General features: G+C 28.2%; 1 protein-coding gene across 1 annotated transcript in view; it reads right to left on the bottom strand.

The window, feature by feature from the left end:
* LOC111627968 (elongation factor-like GTPase 1) overlaps positions 1 to 12,631 on the bottom strand; it is an 80,328-nt gene extending 67,697 nt beyond the window's left edge. Inside the window, exons 1-3 of the mRNA XM_023371673.1 lie at positions 12,534 to 12,631; positions 8,627 to 8,754; positions 4,347 to 4,414 (exon numbers count right to left, since the gene is read on the bottom strand). Coding sequence (XP_023227441.1) covers positions 4,347 to 4,414; positions 8,627 to 8,717 — 159 coding nt within the window. The 5' untranslated portion in view covers positions 8,718 to 8,754; positions 12,534 to 12,631. The remainder of the gene's footprint in view (positions 1 to 4,346; positions 4,415 to 8,626; positions 8,755 to 12,533) is intronic.
* Positions 12,632 to 22,055: the final 9,424 nt, after the last annotated feature.

The raw sequence follows: 22,055 nt of genomic DNA, 5'->3' as shown, positions 1-22,055 counted from the left end.
AATAAATTCATGAAAAAATAGTTATTTAGACATTTATGTTAAATAGTTATTTAAATAAAATTTATTTTTCACAATTAGTTTAAATATCAAATTTATTTCTCATGACTTTTTAACTAATTAATTTGATTTTAAGAATACTATGAACTAATTAATTAGATAAATAGTGATCTAAATCAATGAAACAAACAATTTTATGATTTTATAATAATACTCTAAGCCATATAAACTTCATTAAATGTTTTTTAATAAAACATTTTTATATTCCATTCAAGAGTGAAAACAATATTTTCATCACAATTGATCAAGTTATAGGCATAATGAAATTGTTTCTCAAAAAAAGTATTCAACTATAATTTCAAGAATATTCTGAAATTTCTGCCATTCTAAATGGAGTATATATGTCTAATTCTTTTATAATATGTGCATAAGTCAGACAAAGATGTTACATTTTAATCATTCTGATGTTAACATTAATAATTTATTTTATTAATTTAAATTATAATGTAATTGTATTAAAGTAAAACCTCAATTTAACAATCTTTGAATTTAATAGAAAAAATTTTATGCCCATATGTCATAGGTGAAAATTAACACCCTGCTAACTTTCAAATGTTTTTTTATATGTAATTAAATTAACAAGTAATTTTTTTTTTTAAATCCAAGAGTCACCACTCTTAACTTTATGCCACAATGGATTTGATGAAACATAATGTAATAAAATCTATTGTAGAATAGTTTTAATAGGACTATAGGATAAATTCAGAAATTGCACATTTTTTGAATAATCTAAATGTCTTTGATCAGTTTGACAGTTGTATCTAAATTAAAAAAATTCAAATACAGCTTTACCATATCTAGAAGTCTGAAAATTTTATTTCAAATGATTATGTAAAATATGCAATCAATTTTTTCTTAAAATTACTATTTGTTATTGTTATGAAATGAAAAATATTTTAATGCTAGTTTCTTGTTCATTTACAGTCAAATGAATTATCATCATACATCTGTAATAGAGAATACATATAATACAAAAATTTAAATTCCTGTTTACTAACCTGAGCACAAACACTATCAATAACATCAACAACAAGAATTGCACCATCACATAAACGAACTGCTGTAGAAACTTCACCATAAAAATCAACATGTCCAGGAGAATCAATTAAATTAATTAAATAGTCTTCTTCTCCTAAAATATATTTAATTTCTATTAAAATATTTTATAATGGCTAAAACTAATAATTATACATTGATTAAATAAAATTCATTTAACAACTTAATTGTTATTATAACATAACATATTTAATTACAGGAAAATATAATGAAAAATATTAGTTAAGTCAATAGCCTTATTTACATTAATTGTTCATATTAAATACTATTTCAACGAAAATATTGTAAAAAATTATACTTTTAGTAACATCAGTTTTCATGATATAATTTTTATTAAAACATGTATTTTAATGTCATTTCATTGTNAGTCATTTTAGAAACATTTTAAAAAGTAGGCAAAGCCAAACCTCTTTGGATAGATATTTTACCAAGCGACCTCTATCCAGTGAAAGTGCTGGTGGAAGTGAAGGAAAGAAAGCAAAAAGCAGTGAATAAAAATTTTTAAAAATATATATAAAACAACACTAATTTTTTTTTTATCTTTTCTAAGTTATTTTTAAGTTATTGTTACATTATGTTATGTAAGTTAAGTTTTAGTATCATTTCCCTTCTCCCTGTCTTCTGCCACCAGTTTACACCTCCACCATCATCTATCCTCAAAGGTAAAGTGCAAATAAAACTACATTTTTCTTATCAATTATTATTCTATTATGATTATTTATACATTTACAACTACAAAATGCATTTTTCAGTGTTTTCCTTACTATAATTATTTTTTTTAATGTACTATTTAGCTTTAATTTGAGTGTATTTTTCATGTTGGAATGAATTATTTGGTTTTACATGTAATCATATGGGGAAAAATGATTCACCTTATAACATTTTCATGATACAATCTCAGTTTCAGAATGGATTAATTTTGTATCCTGAGGTACCACTGTATTGTCATCCAAAGACAAATAAATAAGAAACTTTTTTGTGTTTTTGTCAGATTTAAATTTTGTTTTCTTTTTAAAAACATCGTTTTTTTATTTGATAGGTTAAATACAATTACAGTATTTCTTTATTTAAATACAATTAAAGTTTCTTTATTTATTTCAATTCTGATCATATACTTGTTTATTACAGTCTCAGAACTGTGGTGAGTATATAAACAACAATACATTTAGATAACTTTTCTGTAAAATTAAACTTCTCATACATACTTAATTTTAATTACAAAACATATCTACATAAGTAAAAGCAGAAAAACTATCTAATTTGTCAATTTTTTAANGATTCACCTTACGACATTTTCATGATACAATCTCAGTTTCAGAATGGATTAATTTTGTATCCTGAGGTACCACTGTATTGTCATCCAAAGACAAATAAATAAGAAACTTTTTTGTGTTTTTGTCAGATTTAAATTTTGTTTTCTTTTTAAAAACATCGTTTTTTTATTTGATAGGTTAAATACAATTACAGTATTTCTTTATTTAAATACAATTAAAGTTTCTTTATTTATTTCAATTCTGATCATATACTTGTTTATTACAGTCTCAGAACTGTGGTGAGTATATAAACAACAATACATTTAGATAACTTTTCTGTAAAATTAAACTTCTCATACATACTTAATTTTAATTACAAAACATATCTACATAAGTAAAAGCAGAAAAACTATCTAATTTGTCAATTTTTTAACACTTGCATTCAAATAACCTACTTTATAATATAATGGATTTTTAGCTTTAATGAATGCCCTTCACTTGAATTAGTCTGTTAAATTGAGGTTTTACTGAATTATATCACAATCAAACACTAATGACTTATGAAACATTTCTATAAAAATTTAAATTTAGAATGAAAAATATCTTGTCATTTAAAAGAATATTCTTACATAAACTTCATAAGAATACAAGCATTATCTTAAATTAACAAGAGAAAATATAGTATTTTTTATTGTAAATGTAGTATTTTAGAATTTAATTTAATTTCTTAGCTAATTATTTACATAGAATTTAAATGATTAGCTAAGAAATCACCAAATTTGTGCAATTATAATGATGAANATTCTGTTATGATTATTTATACATTTACAACTACAAAATGCATTTTTCAGTGTTTTCCTTACTATAATTATTTTTTTTAATGTACTATTTAGCTTTAATTTGAGTGTATTTTTCATGTTGGAATGAATTATTTGGTTTTACATGTAATCATATGGGGAAAAATGATTCACCTTATAACATTTTCATGATACAATCTCAGTTTCAGAATGGATTAATTTTGTATCCTGAGGTACCACTGTATTGTCATCCAAAGACAAATAAATAAGAAACTTTTTTGTGTTTTTGTCAGATTTAAATTTTGTTTTCTTTTTAAAAACATCGTTTTTTTATTTGATAGGTTAAATACAATTACAGTATTTCTTTATTTAAATACAATTAAAGTTTCTTTATTTATTTCAATTCTGATCATATACTTGTTTATTACAGTCTCAGAACTGTGGTGAGTATATAAACAACAATACATTTAGATAACTTTTCTGTAAAATTAAACTTCTCATACATACTTAATTTTAATTACAAAACATATCTACATAAGTAAAAGCAGAAAAACTATCTAATTTGTCAATTTTTTAACACTTGCATTCAAATAACCTACTTTATAATATAATGGATTTTTAGCTTTAATGAATGCACTTCACTTGAATTAGTCTGTTAAATTGAGGTTTTACTGAATTATATCACAATCAAACACTAATGACTTATGAAACATTTCTATAAAAATTTAAATTTAGAATGAAAAATATCTTGTCATTTAAAAGAATATTCTTACATAAACTTCATAAGAATACAAGCATTATCTTAAATTAACAAGAGAAAATATAGTATTTTTTATTGTAAATGTAGTATTTTAGAATTTAATTTAATTTCTTAGCTAATTATTTACATAGAATTTAAATGATTAGCTAAGAAATCACCAAATTTGTGCAATTATAATGATGAAAATTTATGAATCCATGAGAAACTGCATAATGAGGATGGTCTTCTTAAATCACCATTAATTTAAAAGCCACATTATAATTTTATTAATAGCAAATTTTAAAAAAAAATGATTAGAATATAAACCATTTTAAAACTTTTAAGAAAAGTATTTCTTACTAATCAAAAATATGTAACTCAATTTAATAATCAATTAAAAATCTTTCAATATACATTAATTGAAAACTGAAAATGAATAATTACCTTTCCAGCCATTCGTTGAGAAATAATGCCATTACTGGCTAAAATACAATCTGCTAATGTTGTTTTTCCTACAAAAAAATTTTACTTTTAATATTGTAAAAATTATTAAATCTTATTTTAAAATCATATTGTTTAGAAAATATGAAAAAATAATACATTGTAATGATGTAATATAATAATCATCATATAATAGAAAGAATTACTCCCGTATAAAACAAATTTTTTTATAATACTCTTTATTACAAATTCTTATAAATATAAAACAAATAATATAAAACATAAATTTCTTTAAACAATCAAGTCAGATACTTGATTGTTTCCAGAAACAAGCTTTATTCATTAGAAGTTTGTTACAGTAGACTCCCAAACCCATACAAGTCAACCTCAGGGAAGCCAATCTCTTAACAACAGTAAGGGGGACAGTCTACCTAAAGCATTTGGAAAGTCTCGAGATTTACAAGTCATCTCTAAATAAAAGGGCCACCAATTACAACAGCATTAAACAATCTAAAATGTATGAAATTTGTGCTATGAAATATCTTAAATATTATAACATCAGTTGGTTATATGAGACAGTCAGTTTTGGCACATGTTTTGTTTTTAGTTCTCTCCTGATCATTTTCTGTATGGTCAAACTTTCAGTTATGAACGCCCCTGTTTAGAAACAAAATTTTGAATGCCATATTTGCTCCAGTTGCCATATGATAACTCAGTTTCTGAACAAGCTACTCAGAAGAGCCAACCACAAATGAGCAACTCTCTATACTTCCTATGTTCAAGAAAGTTGACGATCCAACCAATCAATGACATGACTACTGATTCATAAGTTAGTAGCAACGAGATCGCCTGGTGTCATTAAATGTTATAACACAAATCATTGATGAAACTGTTATTCAAATTAAATTTCAATGTACATGCAGGTAAGATATTACTTCCATTTATTGGTACGCATTACAATTCAATTTAAATCAAATTAATTAATAAAAATGCATTAATTGACATTTGCATAATATAAATGACATCTACAAAAAATCTGTGTTTAAATGCACTTAACTTAAATTAAATAACAGAAATTTATTAATATAGTATTATATAAAATTATTACAGAAATTGCTTTTAGCCCTAGGTATAATTAAATTAATTAAAATAGCTATAACTGTGAGGCAGATAATAGTAAGGGCTTATCACACCAGTAATAATAGGCACAAACACTCAGGAATCAAAGTAAAAACATTTAATAAAACGAAAAGGAGTGTACAATAAGACGATTACATAAGATATAATAAGATATACAATAAAGTACAATAAGATGATTTTCGATTTCCATACTTATGTAATCATCTTATTGTACATCCCTTTTCATTTTATTAAATGTTTTTTCTTTGATTCCTGAGTGTTTGTGCCCATTATCATTGGTGTGATAAGCCCTTACTATTATCTGCCTTGTGGTTATAGATATTTTAATTAATTTAATAGTATTATATATTACAATATTAATATTTAATTTAATATTTATTAATACTAGATAGCCAGTTAATTAAAACTAAAAATAATAATTAAAACTCTCATTTTTACACCGAAACTAAAATAATAATAATAAAAATATTATAAATATTATAAATAAAATAAAAATTAATTAATTTAAATTAAAATTGAAATCAAATCAATTGAAAAATAATATTTTGGAAAGTGTGGATAAAGTACTTGACTGTCTTGATTGATTTAGTTATATTTCATGCAGGCAGTCAGAGTTGAATCTCTATTTGGCACTTTTTTGTAAAGTGTTAGTTTCAGTTTCAGTTGGCAGTGACAGAACATTTTGCTTTTAATATATATATATAGACTAAATGTAGATATAGATAATAATATATTGTATTTGTATACATTTTTATGGATGCAATATAGCTAAAAAGATTTAAAAAAAAAAAGACTTTGTTTTGGGGGTCAGTAACGGATTAATCCATTTTGCATGGTTTCTTATGAGAAAATTTGTTTTGGTTTGAGAACAAATCGATTTCCAAACAACTTTTAAGAATGAATTAAATTCATAAACCAAGGTATGACTGTACATGAATCCAGCCATAATTGATATTATTACATACTCCTACTCAAACTCTTATCTTGAAAGCTTATAAGTTTTCATTAATTTTCCTTCTCTATATAATGACTAAAGCTAGGACATCTAGACACTAAAGCCTAGATATCCCAGCTTTAATAATGGCTCCCAGTGAACTATTTAGATTAATTACTAGTGAAATGAACATAGTTGTTAATTTTCATACATGTTAGTCATTTACAGTAAATAAGAACCAAGTTCAATGTCATTTGATATTGCATGAAAGTTTCTTAGTAAAATCAAAAATAATGTCATTAGTAGTAAAATACAGTAATACTCTGCTTAAGCGGGGGTTGTGTTCCTACAGAACAAAGCGCTAAGCAAAACAGCATTAAATGAGATCATTTTAACATGGAGTAAATAGGGATAGGGAAACATGCGACCAAAAATAAACAAATTTTACTTTAATTTTAAGTTATTTTTATATTAATTTGTATAATAATATACAGTATATTAAATAACACATAAACATATGCACACAGAAATGTAAAGTTCATTTTTTGTGGTGAAGGTCCTGACTTTTCTAAAATTCTTGTTCTTTTGCAATACAGTCATGAAATGTGGAGTGCAAAAGAGTGCAAAAGATTTTGAAAGGAGTGAAAAAGCAAAATGAGGCATTTTGGATGCAAAACACCTTGTTTTGCTTTTGCATTTCTTTCAAAATCTGGATCATTCGCTACAATTTGATCAACGATCAAACTTTTACTAAGGAAATCTGTAGAGAAATATTTTGGGTTCTTTGTCTTCAGAATCTCTATTTTCCAGTTTCACACAAATGTGTTCTGCCAGTTCTTGAAGGTCATCGTTGGTAAGGCTCTCACCAGAAACCTGTTGTAATTCCTCAATATCCTGCTTGTCTATATCCCCTAGTCCTGCCGTATCGATTAGGCTGAGTTTCATCAACTTAACGATACAGTGATAGGCTCTTCTCATTGAGAATTCTTGGATACCTTCACTATAACTTCTTCCACACTTCATTTGTGCATTTATCAGTTAATTCTTGTCAAGCAAAGTTGATATTTCCTATGGCATCCATGATGTTATATTTTTCCCAAAATTGCACCAAACAAACATAGGTTTAAAGAAAGTATACCTCTGCCACCTTTTGCTAATTGGTTTGTGTTTGCAAATAATTGTGTTATATATGAATCAATGAAATGCCACAATAACTTAAATCGGCATAAATTTTGAGCTTCTTTTAGGCTTCAAGCAGACCACGTTATATTGAATCAGCATTAAGCGAGGCAGCATTAAGCAGGGTCTTACTGTATTTTATTCATTACTTTTATTTATTCTACATCTGGAGAGCAATCACTCTTGCCAAGAGCCACACCAGTTAAATTGCCACTGCAGACTTATTTCAAGAGCCATCTAGGACTGAGATATCTTACAGATACTCTTGACATTAAAACCATTTCTATTTAAGTTTTTCAGTAATTTTATTATTTCTGTTATAATTATTATTGTTATTTAATAGCCATTTTGTATTTTTGACATAATGCATTTGAGGCAATTCTGTTCCAAATGGTTTTTTTTTTTTTCTTCATTTCACTTATTTATAATTACATCTATATTAAACTGCTAAAATAAATGAAATGACTGAGATGATATCTTCTAAACTATATACCAGCAATTGTTTGTAGGCATGGAGTGTATATTTTGATGTGGATTACATACAGAACCATTGAGAGGGAAGCTGAAAATTTTTCCCTAGGTCCACAGAAAACTTAGGGGATCCATAGTGATTCTTGTCCTATAAAATTAATGTTACTTTTACTAGCTGGAAATAAAATCCTGAAGACTAATAAAGAAACATTCTATGCACAGTATTTCATTTGTTCAAAAAAAAAAAAAGACCTGCTCTATTCCTGGCTCTCATACAAGCTCTCAATAGCCATAGATATGTAAAGATTTTCTTTCTATTCTAGCAACTTATTGTGGGTTATATGTATGCCACTGCAAGTTATCTGCACAAAATTACAGTAATTATAATTTTGTTTCAGATATTTTTAAATTTATTCCTATGTAAAATTTAACTATTTATAGCATATTATTTCACAAAATTCTAAAGTATGTGTGATTTAAAATAAGTCCTTTTTATATTATAAATATCATAAATTTAAATATATAATGATAATAAATAAAATATATTAAAACATCTTACCATGATCAACATGAGCTAATATACAAACATTTCTAATATTATGAGGATTTTTTTGAAGATTTGAAAGTTCTTCAATAGTAATAGTTCTCATTATTTACAATTTAAAATTATCTACAAAGATAAAAATTCTGAAATGATAAATACAATATATTAGTATTCAAATATAAATAAAACCAAATTTTTATAATAAAATACAAACATTGTCTTTTTCTTAAATATACAACTAATTTTGTTTCATTCAAAATATTTTCTAAAGACACTTTTCTATTATTTTATTAAAATATTAAAAATTTATGAATAAGAAACATAAAATAAAATGAGTTATTTTTTAACTCATTCCAATTATATTACCAATTCATTACACAGTGTAACACGAAAGTCCCTAACACATTTTAAAATATTATAATTTTTTATATTTTAATATTTTAAATTTTCTCTTCTTTCTTCTTTTATTTATTTAAAAATTGAAGTTTTTGAAATTTAATTTGGAAAACTATATAGCATGGAACAAAAATAATCACCTTGTTGTTATCTCAAGATATGGTGACTTGAGATGGCTATCATGTTCACTAACTTATATCGAACAATTCCAGATTTTTTTCTTTAGAACTATCTGAAAGACAAAGTCTATGCAAACAAGCTGAAAACCTCAGCTATTTTATGCTGAAAACATAAAATAGCCGAACGACCATGCACCTATCATTCTTAACGGGCTGCTGGTCCGGTTCAACCAACATTTGGACCCCCTATACAAAGAGATTGCTAGCCATAATCACACGAAGATTGCGTACAGGAGAACCGGCACTATTTACAACCTGCTGCACAATGCTCAAGATGTGATAGATCTCAACAGAGCCCCATGGGTATACTCCATTCCCATCAAAGATGATAGATTTCAAAGAAACTTAGTTTATATTGGTTCTACCGTGCTCTCAACACAAAAATGGTTACACAAGCATCAATCAGACATTAAAAATAACAGGCACACCACCACCTTGACGGCGTACATTAGCGACCCTGAAATTCGGGTGGACTTCCTGAACACCAAATTAATCAGACAGGCATTTCAAATTGACCACATCTGTCACCTGGAGGCCTGGGAGATCTATAAAGCCAATGTTGGGGGCACCCGTATCAACTTTAAAGATGGAGAGACGATCGCACAGGCATGGAGATACCTATTCAAGGAATTCGAACAGGGACAAGCAGAGGGGTGAAACGTGATATGCACAATATCTACAACTCAGACGACATCGTTCTAATGATCAAGGGGAGACACCACTTAGTCAGCACCTGAAGAAGACCTCGAAGGAGATCGAAAATGTTAGTGGATATTGTAACAAACACAACACTGATATATAAAGGTTTTTTGTGGACAGTTATATATATGTTCACACACACAGGGTGTAAGAAGAGAGGCAAGTATGTTGGGAGATGATAGTATGAGTCATTATAAGCAAAAAACTTATAATGGGTATTAACATGGGTATTATTCTCAGTAATTTTGGAGATACAGCTATTTAAAAGTTGCTCATATACACAATAGTAATGAATGATAGATATGTGTTCAACTAACTCTTAAAAATTAAACTATTAACCTCAACACACTTTCCAACTTCTGTCTGAAGATGATGTGTCATTTCTTTGAGTTACTTAGTGATGACCATGTTTGGCAAAATTTCAGTTGCATCACACCATCTTCCAGATGTTGACCACACTGATAGTAGGAGGAATGCAAAGTTCAATTGTAAAGAGTATCGAGGTTCACATTTCAATTTTTGAGCATTTTTTGTGAATATAGCACATTCATTATTATTATGTATGTGAGCAACTTTCAAACAGCTGTATCTCCAAAACTAAAGAGACTAACACCCATGTCATACAAAGTTTTTTGCTTACAATGACCCATACTATCATCTCTCAACTTATTTCCTACTGACTCATCCTGTATATAAAAATTAAAAACATGACTTTTCTATAAAGATTTTCAATAAATGATTTAAAATAGTTTCACAAAATAGATTTCTGCAGTCTCTAATATAAAAGACCCATTATCTCAACTTTTTTTTTTCATTTTTTATTCCTTACCAAATACTCCAAATAATATTTTTAAAGTATATGTTCCATTTATAGTAGTATTTTTAGTATTTATTAGAATTTTTAGATTCATTAAAACACATACATAAACACAGATCTATATACATATTATATATAGAAAACAGTGAATAAAATGTAGAATAATAACTATTATCATCAGAAACAAATGTAAAACTGATAATAATAGTTATTGTTCTATATTTTATTCACCAACTTATTATACAGTGTATGGGTTATGACGATAATATGTTAAAATAAAGAATATGTTTAATATTATACAATTATTATACTATTATACTTAAAAAAACTTGTTTGCAAAGATAAATGTATATAATTAAGATATATTGAATTTACAAAAATATTGTTTCATTAAATATTGTTAAATTTTTTATATTCATGAAACATTCTAGCAATGAAATGTGAGTAATTTAGTTAATATTAATAATTTTTCTATATCATTCAATCAAGGCTAATCCGAAAAAAGTGGGACCCGGTGCAAAGTTGTCATGTGGGGCCTTTTAATAATAATAAAAAAACAGTGTCAAACAACAAAATAATATTTTAATGGTAAACATACCATCCATTACATAGATTAGAGAAAATACATTAAATTAGTAAATAATGAATGATCAATTTTTTTAATTTTACAGGTTGGATCACATAGGATTGCAGGGCCTCGTGAGGTCACGCCATTTGCACTGCCCTCCAACAGGCCCAATTTCAATAAGTGACAATAGATGGGAAAAAAGGTAGATGACCAAAAAAGTAGAAACACTAGTTTTCTGCTTTAGGGAACTTAGTTCAGATCTGGCTAAGTTCAAATTTTCAGGGACAGAATGATCCAGATATACAAAGCTCCATTCCTCATCATAGTGTATCTAGCTGAACCCACAGTGAGCATCAAGAATAGCTTAGCAACCATTGGGAAGAATGAAAAATGAAAAAAAAAATCTGATGAGATAAAAATTCTGTAAGAAAATATCAAAACTGTACATCTATATACTAAATTCAGTTTATGGATTTTAGCGAATACCCAGCCAAACTGAAAGTTATGTCTGGTCTTGTGTGACCACATACCATCTGGTATTGGATTGTAAACAATGCACACAAAGGCAACTGAAATGCCGATTAGGAGTTGGCAGAATGCAAAAGTAAGTTTTAGTGGAAAATTGCTAGAATTTTCACACAGAAAGTCATCATAGTCACGTGTAGAATTTGGCATGAAACCAAACAAAGAAATGACAAAAGCTTTCATCAGAAACAAAACAACGGCATCCGTATTCACCCATATCTGGCGTGTGGAATTTATCCGAAAGCAAGTTGCTATATTCAAAATAGCAACAGACGCATCATAATCAAAGTCAAGAGAAGGCGAACGAGTAGTCAACTGCTCCAGTCACTAGGAAACTGGATAAATTACATTCTTCCAGCCAATAAGGCAGATAAATTAAAAATTTGCAGAATGGAAAAATATAAAAACATTTTCTGATTGTTGACATACAATATGATGATAATCAAAGGAATATTTATTAGATATTTTCTTCAGAGTTTTCAGAAATTTTTATTATGATTTATTATTTCATCTGAAAATATTATAAATATAAGTTTATGTATGGAATACAATTAACAGTTTGTAAATAGAGTTTCTTTTCTATGTAATGTAATTTATTTCAAAAATACCTTTTTATATATTTAATTTACAACTTTGTTTTCAGGTTTTGTTTGTGTAATTATGATCAGAATTGTAAAAATTTTAAGTTTAAATATTGTTTACTATTAAAATATGAACTTTAATTTACATTTTACTTACGTTTTAATAAATTATGATGTGAATGAAAGACAATATGGTAAGCTGTACAAATTATAAAATGATATCTAAGTTTATATTTAATTCCACATGTNAAAAACGAAAATTTAGTATGTAAACTGATTTTATATTTAACACTTAATATAGAATATCCGAAGTTTTCATCATTTAATTAATTTTAATTAACCCTGTTTGAATTACATTAGAACATGGTTTTCAGATCAGTACTAGTCTACGTACTGTTTGTGGTAAAGTTCTAGTTTACTGACTTGTTGTATAAAGACATTATGTAAGCTATTAAACACAAAAACAAAAACATTAGTTATTTTCACTTTACCGAGTGCCTAGTAGGTAATTTGCAGATTACCTAGATAATCTGAGAAATGGAATAATTTTCGCAGCTTTAACGGATTACCCTAGTTAATCTGCAGATTAGCTATGTAATGCGCACATTAACGGATTTCGAGCTTTAGCGGTAAAACATATACTATCATTTATGTGAACACGTTACATTTTCTGAAATAACATTGTTAGTGAAATTGGAAAATACAGTATTAAGTTACTTACAGAGATTCCTTTTAAATATGTTATGTTAGATAAAAACGAAAATTTAGTATGTAAACTGATTTTATATTTAACACTTAATATAGAATATCCGAAGTTTTCATCATCTAAGTAATTTTAATTAACCCTGTTTGAATTACATTAGAACATGGTTTTCAGATCAGTACTAGTCTACGTACTGTTTGTGGTAAAGTTCTAGTTTACTGACTTGTTGTATAAAGACATTATGTAAGCTATTAAACACAAAAACAAAAACATTAGTTTAACAGATTTAGTAAAGAGTATAAACGCTATAATATTGTTTGTAGACTAAAAACCCATTATAAAATTTAAAATTATATATAGTAATTGAAATTAAAACATTCTATATATATATATATATATACATATTTAACATCTGTATATATATTAGACATTGATTTTTTTTTTGTATATCTGTAATCTGTAACGGAATGCCTAGAACGCCAATAGGAGCATTCCATAAGTTCATTTAAATTTTTAATGGACTTTTTAAAAAAGTTACAAATCTGTTTTTACATGTTAGAAAAAGTTTTTAAAAAAATAATCATCGATGAAACGGGAATAAGTCAATAAATATGCATCGAATGCCAAAAAAAGTTAGTTAATTTTACTTCATTCGTTTCATTGTCACGTGTAAAATCAAGAATATCGGCAACTATACATTTTTTTATTGTTTCAGTTTATTGTTGTAAGTGAGCGATTTTTGAATGCGAAACAGAAACTTTTGCGATTTTCCTGCTTCATTCCTTGAAAATAATTGCTTCGGATATAAATGTGAGTAATATTTTGATAGACTACGCAATATAGTGTACAAATATTTTCATAAAAATAGAATTACCGATCGAGTAACTTATCATTGGGTAACCAAATGGTTTTTTAATTAACTTAAGTAAAAGCACAGAACTAAAATAGAAAATACATTTCAAGATAAATTTTAATATTTTAAACAGATTTGGAATATTTAGAATTATTTTAAAATATTGACATTTATTAATTTGCCTTATTATTTATATTATTTATTATTATGGCAACTTTGTTCAATATAAAATCTTATGTAGCTGTAGTCTGTGTAATGGGCACTTTACTTTCGTGTTGAGCCTTACTGTAAATCGGAAATAACTATTCTTATGCCACAACTTTCAGTAGTTTTTTTTACTTGAATGTTTTTGCTTAGCTATAATTTTCAACTTCGTTTCAGCAATAAATACAGTTGACTCCCTTATAACACGGGTTCCTATAGTTCGGATTCTTATGTCACGGTGAAAAAATTGCGACAGTATTCGAACAAACATCCTAAAAAAATTCCTATAATTCGGTAAAATGTCATCGCCGACTCGTGTCGCGACAGGATTGCACAAACCGTTGAGTTTAAACGAGCAGTGGACCTACTAAAAACCATTTATTATTTAACGTCCATAAAAATTATATTTATATTAATGATGTCTCTAAAGTTCAGCGAATTTTTCGCAAAAAAAAAAAAATTATTTATCAGGAAGCACGCGAGCGCAATTCGATGACAATCTCCACTACGGAAAACAAGCTTAAACAACGGCGTAGTCGAACGGTGCACACTCGGTAAGTAATCCTACAATTTTTTGTTCATAGCGTAGTTTATATGGATTATTTCTAAAAAATTATACGTGTTTTCGAAATGTTAAGTCCAATTAGTCTAGATTCGATTAATTTTATGAAAGAAACCTTTAAAACAGCCGTAGTCCGTAAACTGCAAACGTGCCGGGCTGTGATTGGCTGGACTCCTAGAAGCTGGATTCATAAAAACAGGAACGTATCTACCGTGTTATAGGGAGGTCGACTGTACCAGTATGTTTGGGAACGACCGATTATCCTTTGCGTAAGATAATCGACTCTGTAACAAAACTTTAATGACACCGCTGCTGCTAGACCGTTCACTAGGGGGCCTCCCGAACTACTAGTACTGTTTATATTTTGTCTTTTACAACAAGTAACAATTATGCACGAACCTCACATGTACATGATTATTTGGAAATAGCTAAACATTAACGAAATGCTGAAATTCTATCGGGCTAATTTAGGGCTAATTACTAAATGAATTACTTAACCATTTTGGCTCTAGAGGTAAACGTTAGGCGCCATCCCCTATTAGCATTAATAATTATAAATTAATTAATTAATCTAATTGTTTTCATATTTGAAAATATTTTTCAAATATAATGAATATAAAAATTCTGATAATGAATTAAAAATCATAGTTTAATAAAATCGGAAAAAAAATTAATTACAAAAGGGATCCCTAACAGGGGGACGAAACTACAACCTTCAGGCCTGGAACTTGAACGTGACTGCCGCGCTCCTACGAGCCACCAACCAGCCGAAGATTTTCTGATATCATAAGGGTATTAATTAATTAACCGGTTTTTCGACTTTTGGTTTTTGGTGATGCATTTCATACTTGGCAAATGTCAGTGGCTGTTGATCCAACATAACCTAATCCAGTTTGATCGAAATCAATGACTTTGATTTCAGGCCTTCTTAGATATCATTTATAAAAATTTAATTTAAATCTAACTACTGTTTTTTCGGCAGTTGCTTGAATTGTTTTCGAAGCGACAAACACGCTAGTTTGTTTGTTTACACTGCCAGACTACAGCCTTTTAACTTCAGGCCATGGCTATTGGCATTTTTTACCGGATGCTCGCCCTCTGGTGTTTAAAAACAAAACTATTTTATCTGGTTCGTTTGATTCATTCTTGTGTATTATAAGCAGTAAATATGCAAAAAGATGGAAAAAGCAACGCTTACTGTTGGTTTCAAATTGCAATTTTAAAGTTTTACGAGAGCTTGATACAAGTTTTCGTCTATTCCCACACGAAAAACGGGAAAAACAGATGATTATTCGAAAATCGGTCGGTTATGTTTATGATCTTCTCTGAATTCTTACAGAGTGGATTAGACTGTTAAGAATTGGCAGTTTGCCGATTGTCCAGCTTTATGTTATACTATCAATTTTAAAACATTCTGTCAAAGTTTAAAATGCCAGCAATTTTATGTAGGACCCAGGGCCGGATTTAAGCATTTCGAAGCCCTAAGCTGAACTCTGTAAGGCCCCTTACCAACCCTTCACAATTTTAGAAGTCGATCATAAAAAGAAAAAAATTAAATCAAACTATGACTCTGATTTAATAAGGACATTGGAAGAAAAGGACGTGAGGTTTTACTAATCTTCTGTTTTATAACTAAGTTTAATTAAATTTTTATACCCATTCCATTAAAAATCTTTTTTCAAATTGGTTTTATCAATATTTTTTTAAAAAGACCTTACGTTAATTCTTAAAAAAAAAAGAATTAATGAAATACTACACAGTATAAACAGTGAAGTATATTTTGTCGCTTTGTAAAAAAATGCTCATTACAAAATCTGACAAAAATTTTTTGTTTGTACAAATGTTTGAGGTTCCTTGAAAGTCGAGGCTTTTTACTTGTAAATCTGGCCCTGATGGGACAATGTCAAAGCTGATGTTTTTTAACACGAAAGCACAAATATGTATAGAACGATCTCACTCGTTTGTTTCGATACCACATAATGACTTGTCTTGCTAACAATAACTGTTCTCCTTGTATAAAATTTCTCGATAAACAGCCAGAGGCAGCATATATGATTATATCGGACAGTAATATATGATTAATTTTACATTACTAGTTACAAGCGACCCAAATAAAGTAGCCAGTTTGTAAAAATGCAGCGCCCTCTATAGTTCATGAAAAACGCGAATTGTAACGTCTGTTGCTACTTCAGATGTTTTGTATCTCGAACTTTCTGTACATTGTTTACGTTTAAATAACGACACTACGTTTCGTTAATTGTTCGTGCTCGTTTTGATGCAAGGTTTACAAACATCTGGTCAAGACACGATATTATGATGCATTGCAACAGTCGCCATTTTGGATTTGTTTCGAGTCGGTGTTTCTAGAGTGAAGCTGATTGTTTTTGTTTTTTTTTATCTCAATTAGTTGGACTAAAGACCGAAATTAGAGAATGTCGATATTCTCCGGTGAATGTTGACACATACAAAATACGTCGGTGAAAGTCTGAATATTTGGTTATATTATTATACATTCGAACAATCGCCGATGTATGTCGACAAGCACAGATAAGCTTTGGTGAAGGTCGAAACGACACCCGTGACGCCGATGTCGACAGAGAGGCAACAGTCTGTCGCCAAATACTTTGTAAATAGCCGGAGGTAGGACACAGTCGTACCTCTTTTTCCGGAAACGGCTTGGTGGCAGTGTTGCTGCAATGAAATTTCAAAACGTACTGAAGCGCTTTCAGAAAATGTACTAGTTTCTTTCAAAATGTACTAGTTTTATGAATACTTTGTTTACGTGCTTCTATATATATATATAGTTTATTGTCAAATAATTTAATTTTAAATCTTATTTTTGTAATTTTTTGAAAGCTTTTTAAAATTAAAAATATATCTACACATCTATTACTTATTATAAAATTAGCATTACATTGACAACATTTATTAATAATACTATTGAATTTCATCTTAATTTTATAACCGATTGGTTATAAAATTAAGATGAAATTCAATGAAGATGAATCGTGCTTTTAAAAAAATAATTATAAATTTGTTATATTATATTATTTTATTCTTTATTATACTTTAAATTTTTTTGATGTTATTGCATCACTTTACGAAGTGGTATATACGTAATTGCATCAGTTTTAGTACCTATTTAATTGATTTCAATCATGATAGCAAAAGATAAGGATGCTTGTTTCTTTTAAACTATTGAATATTTGATGAAAACGTTACATAAAATTGGGGTTGCATAATCATCTGAAATTATTATTATATTTTTGACTGGAAATTACAGGATTTATGCAATTTTAGTTTAATTAATGTCATATAAAACTGACTGCTCGTACAAGTTTGCTTAAAACATGCCACTCAAAAAAAAACCCCAAAATGACAGCTTAAGAAGTAGATCACGCGTGTCCTGACCTTCTTATATAGACCTTGAAACAGCCATTTTGGCCAACCATACGCAACATTAACCCTTATTTCTTTTACTACGATTACTAAAATTGAAGTTCATAATTTAAGAATTAAATTATAGTGGTAAAAAATAATATAAAAGTATTTATATTATTTACACTCGTATAATTTCAAAACTATTTTCTGTAATAATTTGTTTCTGACTTAACGGATATTTTGATATTATTGACGACAAAAGTTTAAAATCATTGATTTCCTTACCTGTCCATTATTTTTGTTTGACGGAGTTGAATTGTTTGTGCCACGTGGCATGAAAAATTTTGTCAAGGTCCTGATGAGCATGTGCAGACAACTGAACATGTGAAAGAAGACCACTGAGTCAAGACCGTTTACACGTGCAATTATCTATGTTGCTGACGTCGACGGACACACACCATTTTGTATGCTGTGATTGGATAATTTAAATTAGCAAGCAGTGACACTAGTGAGACTTGGCTAATTTTTTCTCATTTTTTCGTTAAGGCGTGAAATATTAATTTGTACCGTAAATGGTACTTGAAATATTATAATGTACTGAAAATGTACTAAAAATCTTAATGTACTTTCAATTTACTGGAAAAGGCAAAATGTACCAGAAAAGTACAAATGTACTAGGAACGGCAACATTGCTTGGTGGAAACTGACCACTTTGTCACTGGATGGCGTTTTTGTTCTTTTGATTACGTGAGATGGGGATTGGTTTGTCGGGTCGAGTGGCGGAGGATGAGATGGGTCGTCGATAAGGCGTCGGCGATATCTGAATAAAAGACACCATTAACTGATTAGTTCATAATAACGTAATAACGTAATCAGTTCGTAATTTGTAAAGAAAAGTGACTTTCCATACATGAGATTTCTTCTCAACAAATATCGCTGAGAGAAGCAGCTGCAACTAATACGAAAAGTGGAGGGCAAGTCTATACACGCTGTCATTGCAAAAAAAAAGTGTTCCACGAATAAATGCAGTTGTAAAAGCAAGGGACTCAAGGGACTCTTCTGCAATTCAAAGTGCCACAACAGTTTATGTTGTTGCAATAAATAAGATTGTATAACGCTAATCACATAATTTATGTGTAAGTTTATTATTGTATTATATTGTTTCATGATTAAGAATGTACTGTTCGTTTTAGGTTAAACAGTTTATTTACATGTGCTGTTACTTAAGTTTTCTCCTATTTTCACATATTAAAATGTTGCAATTTCGTCTCAACGTAATAAAAGTATTTTTATTCAACATTCACCATCAGTGCATGCTGAATGTCGACATTTGCCGGTGTAAGTGAGAAATAACGATATTTAACAAATATTTCGTACATACACGAAACGACTGCGTGAATGCTGACATTCAGCGGAAAATGTTGACATTCGCCAGATATCGGTCATTCACAGTAACATATATACTGTATATATTTTCGCAAATGGTTTTTTATTCATTACCGAATTGTAAAAATTCGACAGCCAAAAATGTAGCATTGTTTTGTTTTCCAAATGATAGATCCACGAGAGTGATGATTTAAAGTTATTGTTTATTAACGACTATATACAGAAGAGCTAGATTAGTTAAAATTCAATAGTAATAAATTTTTATTATGAATAATTGAAGAAACGTCGCCTTAAAGATATTTTGTCTGAAAGTGATATTTTATTTTTTGATAATGTACTCAACTTTCTTATTCCATATTAGTACATTAAGAAAAAACACGATTCTTGAATGTAAACAGATATTTAAATTTAAAAAAATATTACTCACAGAAATCACAGAATATTCACTAATTAATTATTATTCAAAAACTTATTTATTTAATAAATAATAATTATTATTATTATTTGATTATAATTGTGAAGATTTCTGCTGTATCAGATGTATAATATAATAATAATTATTTTAACAAACGATTACTTGCTTAATAAATAATTTTTATTATCAGAACAATATATTATTCATACATATATAATTTGTCTTTCTATGAACAGTGTTATAGTTTTACCGAAGTAGTTTACAACAGCATTACAGATTTAGTTGTAGTGAACCATCACGTTCCATAATGAGTTCAGTTCTTATCCTGTTTTCTTTTTCAATATTCGTTAAGTTCTGCTTTTAATACTTTAGCAGTTGTCGTTGGTTTTCCATTAGGTTTCTAAAAATGGAAAAGGTTATTTGTTCGTTGGTTTTTTAATAGGATAAATTTCTGCTTGTCCAGATTGCGTTGATTGCGATGATTAGGATTGTTAGTTGATGTTTAGTCTCTGTATACTCACAAGGACATTTGATGTCTTTTATACTGTGCGTTTGTGTTAGAGAACATTTGTTACTTAATGCTGTATAGAGTAGGTTCGTGTGTTTTCATTCCAGGATGGCGCGTTCGAGCGTTTCCTTGTTGTAGCATATGAGGCAGTCTGTGTAATTTGTTAGTTTTTTCTACTTTCTCCATTCGTTTGTCTGTAGGCAGTTATGATGAAGTTACCAGAAGATAGTTTTCGCTTTACTGGAAATATTTAGTTTTGAAATGATTTTAATTATATTTTTTACTTTACAGATTGATTTGATTTATACGGTTTTGGGGTTTCGGAATAAATTTATCTGTTACTTTATAATAGAGCTGCTTTGGTGTTAATGTAAAGATAATTTCGTCGGAGAAATTTTCCTTCATTGTTCTGTAGCATCGTACTGTACAATTTCAAGCAGTAGTGTTGATGATCTTAGTCTGTGTATCTTCTCAGTAGTTATGACTATATTTGGTATGTGAGGTTGGAGAAATGCTTTCGCTAAACTTGTCCAGATACGGTATTTGTGCAGGTTATTTATCAATTTAATTCTCTGAACTAAAGTTTTCAGGGAGACTTCCAATAAGCAAGCTCCTCCATCAGTGGCGGAGCAATGTTCGCTAAATTTGCCCACATCAAATTTAGCAAAGACCTAAATTTGATGTGGGCAAGCAAGGTCTGTATAAGGTCAAGACACGCGTGACCTACTTATTGAGCCGCCATTTTGGGGTATTTTGAGTCGCATGTTTTAAGCAAACTCGTACGAGCAGTCAGTTTTTACGACATTAATTAAACAAAAATTGCATAAATCCAGTGATTTTCAGTCGAAAATATAATAATAATTTCGGGTGATTATGCAACCCCAATTTTATGTAACTTTTCGATCAAATAGTTTAAAAGAAACAATCATCTATATCATTTTCTGTTGTGATTGAAACTAATTAAATAAATGCTAAAACTGATGAAATTACGTATATATACACTTCGTAAAGTGATGCAATAACATAAGAAAATTTAAAGTATAATAAAAAATATAATAATATAACAAATTTATAATTATTTTTTAAAAGCATGATTGACTATAAAATTAAGATAAAATTCAATAGTATTATTAATAAATGTTGACAATGTAATACTCATTTTATAATAACTAATAGATGTGTAGATATTTTTGATTTATAAATAGCTTTAAAAAAATCCAAAATTTTAAATTTTAAATTAAATTATTTGACAATAAACTGACAAATAATACTTGAAGAGAATACAATGTATTCAAAGAAAATATGAATATTTGTTGCGGTAGCAAAATAATGCTAAAATTTTCTTTTTTACAATTAAATAGTCAATTTTACTTTAATTAAATAAAATCTGTATTTAAATGTTCAAAATAAAACATATGAATGATCAGTGATAAATAATTATTGAAACGCAAACGAAAAAATTAAATATAAATAAAATCAATTAAATATTATGGAATCTCTAGATTATAATAATTTAATACATTTAGATTTCCATCATGTCTTTTAAAATAAAAATTCTAACAATAAAATTAATGCAAATTTTATTTAAATTGAATTAAGTATAATTTACTATTAAACTAAATTTTTTGCAATGTTTTATTACTAAATATTGAGAGTATAAGTCAATT

The sequence above is a fragment of the Centruroides sculpturatus genome, unplaced genomic scaffold (assembly GCF_000671375.1).
Source record: "Centruroides sculpturatus isolate CEXI.00-Female unplaced genomic scaffold, Cexi_2.0 scaffold442, whole genome shotgun sequence".
Classification (NCBI taxonomy): Eukaryota; Metazoa; Arthropoda; class Arachnida; order Scorpiones; family Buthidae; genus Centruroides; species Centruroides sculpturatus.
The sequence above is the reverse complement of the archived record's forward strand: the minus strand, read 5'-3'. Positions and strand labels throughout refer to the sequence as shown.